The 10,398-nt window shown below is 36.6% G+C and overlaps 2 protein-coding genes and 1 long non-coding RNA gene across 5 annotated transcripts; 2 read left to right on the forward strand and 1 right to left on the reverse strand.

Annotated features, from left to right (window-relative positions):
- The first annotated feature begins 1,714 nt into the window (after nt 1-1,714).
- LOC104826379 lies at nt 1,715-3,206 on the forward strand. 3 transcript variants are annotated; one of them, XR_773752.1, is made up of 4 exons: nt 1,715-2,065; nt 2,153-2,260; nt 2,375-2,456; nt 2,626-3,206. It is a non-coding gene; the product is annotated as an uncharacterized LOC104826379 (long non-coding RNA). The 3 variants fall into 3 exon arrangements; XR_773751.1 differs by having other exon boundaries at nt 1,715-2,260; XR_773750.1 differs by lacking the exon at nt 2,153-2,260.
- A 117-nt stretch (nt 3,207-3,323) lies between these two features.
- Nucleotides 3,324-5,993, reverse strand: LOC104826380 (UDP-glycosyltransferase 86A2). The gene is made up of 2 exons (XM_010559047.2): nt 5,391-5,993; nt 3,324-4,366 (listed from the first exon to the last, which is right to left on the reverse strand). The coding sequence occupies exons 1-2, from the start codon at nt 5,926-5,928 to the stop codon at nt 3,447-3,449; spliced, it is 1,458 nt and encodes a 485-aa protein (XP_010557349.1). The 5' UTR covers nt 5,929-5,993; the 3' UTR covers nt 3,324-3,446.
- A 3,105-nt stretch (nt 5,994-9,098) lies between these two features.
- On the forward strand, nt 9,099-9,431 carry LOC104827408 (auxin-induced protein 10A5-like). Its single transcript, XM_010560581.1, has one exon. It carries the CDS (start codon nt 9,099-9,101, stop codon nt 9,429-9,431), a length of 333 nt encoding a protein of 110 aa, XP_010558883.1.
- Nucleotides 9,432-10,398: the final 967 nt, after the last annotated feature.

A 10,398-nucleotide genomic window follows, 5' to 3' on the forward strand; every position in this document is an offset into this window, starting at 1 on the left:
CCAAATTCCAATTCAAATTCCGATCTATATAGATTTTTTTATCCGATTTTAAGTTCGAATTATTTGAATATGAAAAGGTGAGATACTTTTATCAAATATTATTATTATTATCATAAAAGAATATTAAAAGAATCTTAATCAAAGCCAAACATCTTTTAGCGATATTTTTAATCTATGGATGGTAGTCCGTATGATATATATTTTTTTTTCTCAATCATCGACATGACAATGTTTCGAATTCTTATTTAATATATCATCGATGTAGAGTTCATCGTACAAAAAACAAATAAATTTGGTTGTACAAGGTAGATCGAATAATAAATATTTAAGAAACACAGCTGTGCAGATTTAATTTGTAGATAAGAAGAAAAATTATTTAAATTATTCGGTTTTATGTGATATGCTTTAAAATTTTAGCCCAGAAATAGACAAATGAAACACGGTGGGTCGGTACTTGGTTCTTGGTTTATGAACGTGCCTCTCTGGAACTTAGGGTTTTTAATTCGAATTTTCATATTATAACAATATGTCCCTATCGTTTTGTGTGCATTTTTTTTATATTTGTTTTAATGATTAATCTATATGATGACCGTATAGATTAGTATTTTTCTATTTGAGTTGGTGAAGATTCTTCGATGGGTCCATCTTCTTCTTTTTTCCCGTTATATGTACATTGATATTTGGCGTGCGTATATTATATATATATATATATTATACCAAATGGGTCGAAATATTTTATTGTAAAAAAAAGTAAAGGTCATTGAAAAAACTATACAAATTCGTTTACGTGAAAAATCCTACTGATTAGCTGTCATAGACGAATTTGGTGATCTAGGACATTTTGGTCCTGTTTAAAGTGGGTTTGAATTTCAATAACTGCTCTATAAATAAATTATTAACTGAAATCATAGTATTCATATGCAAACAATAAAATAAGAACACACATAATGACAATAAATGTTATTTTTAAAACATATTTAAATATTCAACCGAACTGATGCATTTCTATAACCTAACAAAAGAAACGACAATTAATTTACAAAATCTATAAAAAAAAAAAGACATATTTAACCAAAAAGAAAATATATATATAAAAAAAAGGGGGAGATTCGCATCATCACCTGAGAAGGACCCAAAGTCCGTACGATCTGACGTGGACATGTCCAGATTTTCTGAACAACTTGTTGGCCACTTGGCTTTGATGACGTGGCTTTTTTCCCTCCTTAAACCACCATCATTTCTTCTTTTTTTTTTCAACCCACCATAAAACGGATGACGTTTCGTCTTTTTATTGGCTATCCTATTTAATATTCATTAAAAAACGATTGCCTTTTTTAAAAAAAAAAACTTTAAAGAAACAATAAAAACAGAAATTAAATATCTTTCAGAATCCATGAACGGAAGCAAGTTACGTGGAAACTCTGTCACATCAATCCACTCCAACTCAATGGGCAATTTATTCTGTAGCTCTAACCTAATATCCATACACACACACAACCATATATATATATATGGATTTGGAAGTGAACAAATTGAAATTGGGTTTGTGTAAATATGCTTGGGCCACTAAATTCCCATAAGCCCATAAAAGCCCAAACATAACTTTAGTACGGCCCACGGCCCACGTAAAGGATGGGCCACACTTATAAAAGTGATATTTATATAAATATGCAACGTTCGTTAAAATGTTTTTCACAAGTATTGTCCCAAAAAAAAAAAGATAAAAAATACAAAAAAGGAAAAAGAAAAGGAGTGAATAAGCAAAAGCAAAAGGTACTTTGTCGCGGTCTGAGGTCGTCGCCGTTCAGAGACACTGCGGAGGAAGAAATCTGATTGAAGTTCCATGACCAATCACTGGCCAAATAACCGAAAAAACTTTGGTGAATTTTTTTTGGGCTCTCTCTCTTATTTTTTCTTTTTCTTCCGTCATTTTCAGCCTGAGATTTCTTCGCTCCTTTTGTAATCGATTGCGGAGTTCTCACGCGTGGCTTGAAATTCAGCTTTCTCGGCTAAATTTCTCTGCTCAATTCCGGGTTTTGGCGGAGATTCCTAGGGTTTCCGCAAGGTGGGTACTTTTCGTTTGCCGTGTGATTTGATAGGTCGTCTCTGATTTTATCTGGGCATGCTTCAATTTTCCTGGCGGGGTTCTCAGATTTTGGGAAATTTCGCTGGGAAAATCCTCTGTTGTATCCAAATAAAGAGTTACATCGATTGATGCTGCGTTGTTGAACCGGTAATCGAAGCCTATAGGTCTTTAAAGGTCAGCGTTTCTTCGGAATGGCATGCCAGTTACGGAAATTAGGGTTTAGTAATTTTGCTCTGACTTCTTGTCTGATTCTTGGTAACAGTCATGGTTCTACTCTCTCTGTTTCAGGTTTGGTATTGTTCCTCGTACTATTTGACGGCATTTCCCGCACAGTCTTTTCTGCATGAACGACCAATACGCTCAAAGTCATGTAAGCCCTCATGCCCGTTTCTCGAAAATCAAACAGATAAAAACCCGAAATCTATCCGTTAGGATTCCACATCGGCCAAATATGAGATCGGTTGAGTCTATTATGGGGTGAGTACTATCAGTGTGTATTAGCACTCTCAATCTTGTTCTCTGATTCTTTTCCAATTCAGGAGGACACAAGGGTTGCAGGATTCTAGGTTCCTGTCTCGCCAGCTTCGAGCTATGACAATGCACGCCCGGGAACTGAAGACGACTCCCGAGAACCTCCAGCCGCCCCTCCACACCTTCTTCGGTCCCTTGTTGGCTTCCCGGCAAGCGCAGAGACTGTGCCTGCTCCTCACAGCGTCGTCCTGAACCATCTTTACATCGAAAACCGAGAGGCCCCGAGATCTGTCGTGGCCCTCGGGTTCACTCATCGGTTCAGGTCTAAGTATGTCACTGTGGTTCTGTACAAACCGGTTCAAAGAAGAGGTAATGCCAATGCTTGATCTTTTCAAAACGTGGGTTTGGTTTGGTTATATGGATTTGGCATTTTGTCTGGTGGTTTAAACCCGGTTTACCAAACCAGCAGGTGAGACCTATTTTTTTTTTTATTCTTTTACGGCAATGGTTGTTTAAATAAATTTGATTGAAACCATCTCGTTGCCGTTTGTATGGTTTACCTGCATTGTTAGGGGTAAACATGTTGAGATTTTCATCTGCTTGTTGCAATTTCCGTCTAAACCGGTTCGGTTAACCGACCTTGAGAATCTCATCTTACCATGATTTTGGTGATCACCAAATTGCTTGATTGATATATTTGTGAACATCTTGGGCCAAATTTTACCAAAAAATGTCAAATAGATAACGTTAAAAGTACGTTGTAAAATTGATGAAGATCAAAAAGTGAATTAAAGTCGTACCTCGCAAATAACATTTTTTTTTTTCAAAAATAAGAAATTGATACAAAATATTCTCACTACTTTTTTTTTTTTGTTTTCGGAATTTCGAGTCAAACATGTCCGTTCGATTTATGGGCCTTATCCATAAGCCCATCAATGAAAAGACCGAGATTCTGATCAGACGATCCAGTGGGTGACAGTGCATTCTCCAAACTCATTTTCACCCGTCCGATCGCCCCCTTGACTTCCTCCCTAGATTTTCCACACATCAAACGGCTGATATTCGTTGCAACCTCCTCCTTGGCAACCAAGCTCCTATCCTCACATAAGTTCATCCCAATCTTCCAATCATCCACAACTAGTTTCCGATTCGTGACTTGATCCGTCAATAGCGGAAAACATATGAGCGGAACCTCGCACCATATGCTTTCGAGTATCGAATTCCATCCACAATGTGTCAAGAACCCTCCAATGCTCGGGTGTGACAATACTGTCATTTGGCAACACCAAGGTATCACTATCCCGAAATTCTCGGCCTCGGTCTCAAACCCGTCGGGTAGCGGGTTATTCTCCTCCGAACTCACTATATCGGGCCGTACCACCCAAACGAAGTTAACCCTACTTAGCAATAGCCCTTTTGCTATTTCTACCAAATCATGTTTTGTCACATGTGCATAGCTACCAAATGATACGTATAGTACTGAACCTTTAGGTTTGGTGTTAAGCCATTGCGTGCAATCCGCTTCTGACCATAAACTAGTGGTGACCGTCTTGTTCTTGATCCCGAATGGAATGATCGGCCCGATCGCATAGAACGGGATTTTCGAATTTAGGGCTTGGATTGTTCGATCTTCGAATTCGTAGATGGTGTTACACAGCACGAAATCGGCTTTCTTCACGTCTTCGAAAGCTTTGAAAATGATTTGGTGAACGACGGATGAGGTATCGGTATCTTGAAGATACGACGCCGTATCTTTCGGCTCGATGGCTTTGACCCCGGGGATGTAGTCGATAAGATCCTTGCGACGACCTAGCGAAAAGTTAAGGGAACAATGTGAGATAATATCGAATTTCAAAGGAGTATTTTGCAAATATTCAACAGATGGTGGTGCCTAATGCATTCGCGTGTGATATGAATCGTGCATTTTTTATTTATAAATTATTATTGTTAAAAAAAAATTGTATAACAAAGTTTAAATGAGTAACTTATGGTCCCACTAGTTTGGACTAATTTGTTGATTTGCTCAGACCTGACATTATTCACATGACAAAAGCCCTAATGTATTTAATAAGTCCCTACCTACTTTATTTCTTTTTGGTATATTGAAAACTAAAAATATATTCTCCATAACCAATAAAAAAATTCAAATTTAAAATAAAAACATTTCTTTCTAAATAATATAATTATAGCGTTGGCAAGTATTGCGCACATATACACACACATACACGTATAATGGGAATATGCGGTCTCAGTTATTTAATAATGGGAAAATATACTCTCTTTTTTTCTCTCGAGAGGTGTTGACCAAGAAAATATAACATTTCAAAGTGCGATAGTTTTGGGGAAATTGTTATTTAAATAAAGGTATCAAATATCAATCAAACCCATTGGTGGTTGGAGTGATCGAGTAATTTCCGAAATCGTAATATTCATAAACATTCAAAACAATTGTCGGAAATATTTCGAAGACAAAAAAAAAAGGACTTTCAAAATTGGATGATGTACCTTGGGAACAAAAATGGCCATGAAGACGAAGAAGATCCATGTGGTAATACAGAGAGAAGACCAAAGCAGCTTCTGTCCAAAACGACACATAGACCAGACCGAACTTCCTCGCTATCGCCGACGGCCAGACAAAGAACGTGTCGGCGATCAGAACATTCACTCCCATGAGTTTGTTATTTAAATAAAGGTATCAAATATCAATCAAACCCATTGGTGGTTGGAGTGATCGAGTAATTTCCGAAATCGTAATATTCATAAACATTCAAAACAATTGTCGGAAATATTTCGAAGACAAAAAAAAAAGGACTTTCAAAATTGGATGATGTACCTTGGGAACAAAAATGGCCATGAAGACGAAGAAGATCCATGTGGTAATACAGAGAGAAGACCAAAGCAGCTTCTGTCCAAAACGACACATAGACCAGACCGAACTTCCTCGCTATCGCCGACGGCCAGACAAAGAACGTGTCGGCGATCAGAACATTCACTCCGCCGTCGCCGTCTCCGGCGAGCCTCGCCACGAGCTCCTCCACGTGGGCAGAGAACACGTGCAGCAGCGATGCCTGGTACTGGTCGTGGTTCAGGGACCGGTCGAAACCGATCGGTAGACCGTCGGAGACAGTCGCGTACCGAATGTCGAGCCCAGATTCCGACCGGAACCCGGCGAAGATGTCGCCGGAGGAGGAGCCATTGATGGGGTTGGAGGTGATCTGGTGGTGGATATAATCGGTGTTGACGAAGGTGACTGTGATCCCCTGCGACGCGAGCTTGATCGCCAGGTGCACGCAAGGGTTGACGTGGCCTTGGAACGGGTATGGGATCAAGAGCGCGTGGAGATTTTTCTTGGGAATATTGGCTTCCGCCATTGAAATGGGCTTGTGGAGCTTGAGGAGGAAGAAGGCGAGAGGGGGGAGAACTTCTTAAAGGTGTTTTTATTTTAGATAATAAAAAAATTTAATATATTTTTAAAAAGAATTAAGGGAAAAGGGAAATAATTATTGACAAGTTGGGAATAAATGAATGACTTTGCATTGATTCGCGGAAATGCCCATGGAAGTGGATGGTTAGTGGAATTCCCATGCATTTTCATTGTTTCCTTATTAATATATTATATTTATAATAATTAAAAATAAAATTTTCCATATTATTAATCTTTTTTTTAGTGTAGAATTCTTTTGATCTAATCCAATTAGATTCCCCTCGATGAAATCTAGACATTCTCGATTCGTGTGTTACAGTGTTAATTCGAGGGATAAACTTAATTAATTATGCATTATGTGTGTTATTAAAATTGCTGAGTCAAAGTGGTTATTCATGTTAGATTTTATATTGAATTTTTAGTTTGAAATAGAATTGGCACTGCGGCTGTCTCACACTAAACAAATAACGATGGAAATTAATGAATTAATTTTGGAATAAAATTTAAAAGGAAAAGAGGAATAAGATTTCTTTTTTTAGTAAAGGAGCAGCGGATTCCATATTCATAGATTATAAACGATAACTTTATTTAACAAATAACCTGTAGATAATAATTGGATTCTATATTCGATTAAACGAGGGATCGTTTTCTATATATATAGATAGTATTAATATATATATATATATGTATATGTATATAGAAAGCATGAAAAGAGAATCTGTCTGTTGATCAATCCCAACCCAAGGAGGAAAGATGAATGAGAATCAGCTTTTTTTTTTTTTTTTCTCTCTCTTTAATTTATCTTTTCTTTTTCTTGAAAAAAAAAAGAGAATCGCCTTTACGATTTGCCTTTCTATATGTGATTAATATATGCATGCCTTTAGGTGCACATACATACATACATACATACATACATACATACATACATACATACATACATACATACATACATACATATATTTGTAGTGCAAGCAATACGATCGTTGGTACCTAATTCATTCATACATTTTTGCAAATTGGTATTAATGAAATCATTCCAAATAATCTATAGTTATATTTGAATAAAATCGCTCAAGAAGTCAATTTGGTTATAATATTTTATATCCGAAAATATATATTTTTTAAATTAAATATTTTTTAACAGGGATGAATTATGTGTCTATTGAAATCTATTTTTTTAATCATATACGTGTGTGTGTGTGTATATATATATATATGTTGGCCGTAGGAGCATATCCGAAAGCATCTCCTCGAAATTTCGAAACAAAAACCAAAACATCAAATAAACCATTCTAAAAAGATCTTCTCGAAACTACACCGACCATTGATATTCTTTTACTTTGGTTTTAGGGTTTTTTTTTCTCTCTTTTTAGCCAATTGTTAAAAGAATGACTGCAATTATATATGTTTTTTTTTATAAAAAAAAAAAAACTTATTTCCTCTGTTTTTCCCTCCACCGACGTGATTATTCGCGTTTTATTATATACGAGAATCGGCCTCGATATATCGTATTTAATTTTAATGTGAATTGAAATTATGAAATCCAAGCCCGGGAACTCATAGGGCGTTTGCATAAGAACGTGAAAAACGCCGAAAAGAAAAAAAAAGGGAGAGCTCATATAATCATTGAAACAAATTAAACTACCATACTTTTTTTTTGGTTTAAAACTACCATACTTATATATATATATATATATATATTGATTGGAGACATTTGTAATCAGATCTTTTCTGTCTAAGCCACGTTTGGTTCGCACTTTACGTGACATACTGTCCCATATGGACTGCACCGACTCATTTCATGGCTTCCCTTTAGGATTTGTGGCATCGTTATCTTTCCTTTTTTTAAAGGAATAAAAAATTGTAGAATGTGATGATCGGGTTTAACTATGTATGCATGTATGTATGTATGTACGTACGTACGTATGTATGTATGTATGTATGTATGTATGTATGTATGTATGTATGTATGTATGTATGTATGTATGTATGTATGTATGTATGTATGTATGTATGTATGTATGTATGTATGTATGTATGTATGTATGTATGTATGTATGTATGTATGTATGTATGTATGTATGTATGTATGTATGTATGTATGTATGTATGTATGTATGTATGTATGTATGTATGTATGTATGTATGTATGTATGTATGTATGATCGGTGTCTGAGCATGAATGGAGAAGATGCTCGAACAGATGCATCAAAAAAAAAAAGATGCTCGAACAGGGGAAACTTTCAACTCAGGGAGAGGCTTCCGAAGCCTTGAGACGAAGAAGAAGGTTCCAAGGAAATAGACCACGTCGTCCTCCCCTTTCGGTTTAACGACTTGAGGGCAGAAAAGTAATTTTGTCAGGAAGTCGGCTACGGTTGAGTTGAAAGCGGGGAAAAACAGAGCTCATCGTCTTCAATCTTTCTTTCCGGCCATTGTTGAGTAATTCGAGCTTGACTCGCGTTGTAATCGCCTCTGAAACTCTGGAGAATAAGATCACTTCCCTCCCCCGAGGCGTAAGGATGGAACACAACGTTCAATCTGCATTTCGTTTCGTTCTCGAAATACCACACATACACACACACATATATATATATATATATATATATATATATATATATTACTGTGAGATGACAAGAACACCGGATTGCAGAACTGTACAAATCTGACCGATTCAACGTATAGAGACGGGATATCAAAAGTGTAATTTGGCCCTCACGCATTTCCACGTCATGTCGTGTCAGTGAATCACTAAATTGGCTCCTGTGAAAGATTTTGGCTAGAGAATCTAAATTCAAAGACTAACCCGCGTTGTAATTATTAAATGTTTGCATAAATTTGATAACCATAGAGCCCACAATACATAAGTGACATTTCATTGCCCTCATCGATCGTCTGTATGATTTAGCAAGTCCGGCCCACATGGATATGATCATATCATCATGGATTCATAATCGGACGTCCATCTCCCCCTCCATCTTGATCTTATCGCTCTTTGCCCTCATGCCCTTTATAAACCAACACACACTTTCCTTAAAACCCACAACAAACACACACAAAAAAAGAAAGAAAATATCTTATCGTGATCCAAAACAGCAGAAAGCATCAAGAACGTTAATTATGGCCGGGAAATTCATCGCGGTTTTGAGGAGTTTGCAGAAGCGGTTGCTCTCACAAGCGAAGAGATCCAAGAATCCACACCTCTACGAGTGTGAAGAAGCTGACGTGTCCAAAGGCGTGAAGGAGGGACATTTCTCGGTCGTGGCGGCCATTGGAGAAGAACCTACGAAGTTCATGGTGCCTTTGAACTATCTTTCGCACCCTACCTTCGTCCGGCTTCTAGAACAAGCGGCCGAGGAATATGGGTTTTGTCACGAAGGTGCGTTGGAGATCCCTTGTTGGCCGTTCGAGATCGAGAGCCTGTTGGCCGAGCAATGGCGATGCTGTTGTTGAAGATTTCGTCGGCTTCTATAGTCCTCTAGGATTTTGCTGATCCTAATGTGATTTCTTATTTTATTTTTTTTTCGGCAAATAAGGATAATAGGAATGTATATAATATATATATATATATATATATATATATATTGTTGTTGAAATTACTAAGATGGTAGTTTAACAACTTCGACGATGGTGAGTGTAATAAAAACGTCTAATGGGCCAACATTTTGTAAAATGTGAAGTAAAAAAAAGTCTAAAATACAAGTTTTTGAATGTTTGAGGATTAAAATATATAGTTTGATATAAAAATTTATTTCACATGGATACACAATTGATTCCGACAATGTCCCGAGGGTTTTTACTATATATTGATCTTAGACCACTTTAGGTATATTTGATCGAATTTTGCAAAGAAGAAGATATGGGAACTCTAGAGTTTAGTTAGTGGTCCCAAAAAAATGGAGTTTGGAAAGAACCCAAAAAAAAAGGACGACCAAGCTTTTAAATAATTGTGGGGATAACAGATAGTATTGTCGTCATTTATTGTTGTCCGCTTTTACGACCGGAGACAACTACAGGACTTGAATGACTCTTCGGTGCCGTGATAATCATTTTGTTACACGACATATACGATGAAAACTACATTTCCTAACGGTAAGATCTTTTGTGTAAATCACTTAGACGGATCTCGATCGTGATATGCAGCTTACGGCTCGTTGGGAATAAACATTGGATAAATATTGATAGTGCAACTGTGTGTGTATATATGTATTCTTGTTTAAAACTTGTAAGGATGAAATGCAAATATAATTTTTTCTTTGGTTGCATAGAGATTGATCGATATCACTCTCACTAGAATCCAAACTCGACACTTCAATTTAAAACATGAAATTCAGTCTAAATGAAAACTTTGATTATGTGATAATCTTGATGCATATCGTGAACTTTCTTTCAACTTTGTTACTAGGGTTGATTACCAAAA

This window comes from Tarenaya hassleriana, unplaced genomic scaffold (genome assembly GCF_000463585.1).
Source record: "Tarenaya hassleriana unplaced genomic scaffold, ASM46358v1 Cleome5, whole genome shotgun sequence".
Lineage (NCBI taxonomy): Eukaryota > Viridiplantae > Streptophyta > Magnoliopsida > Brassicales > Cleomaceae > Tarenaya > Tarenaya hassleriana.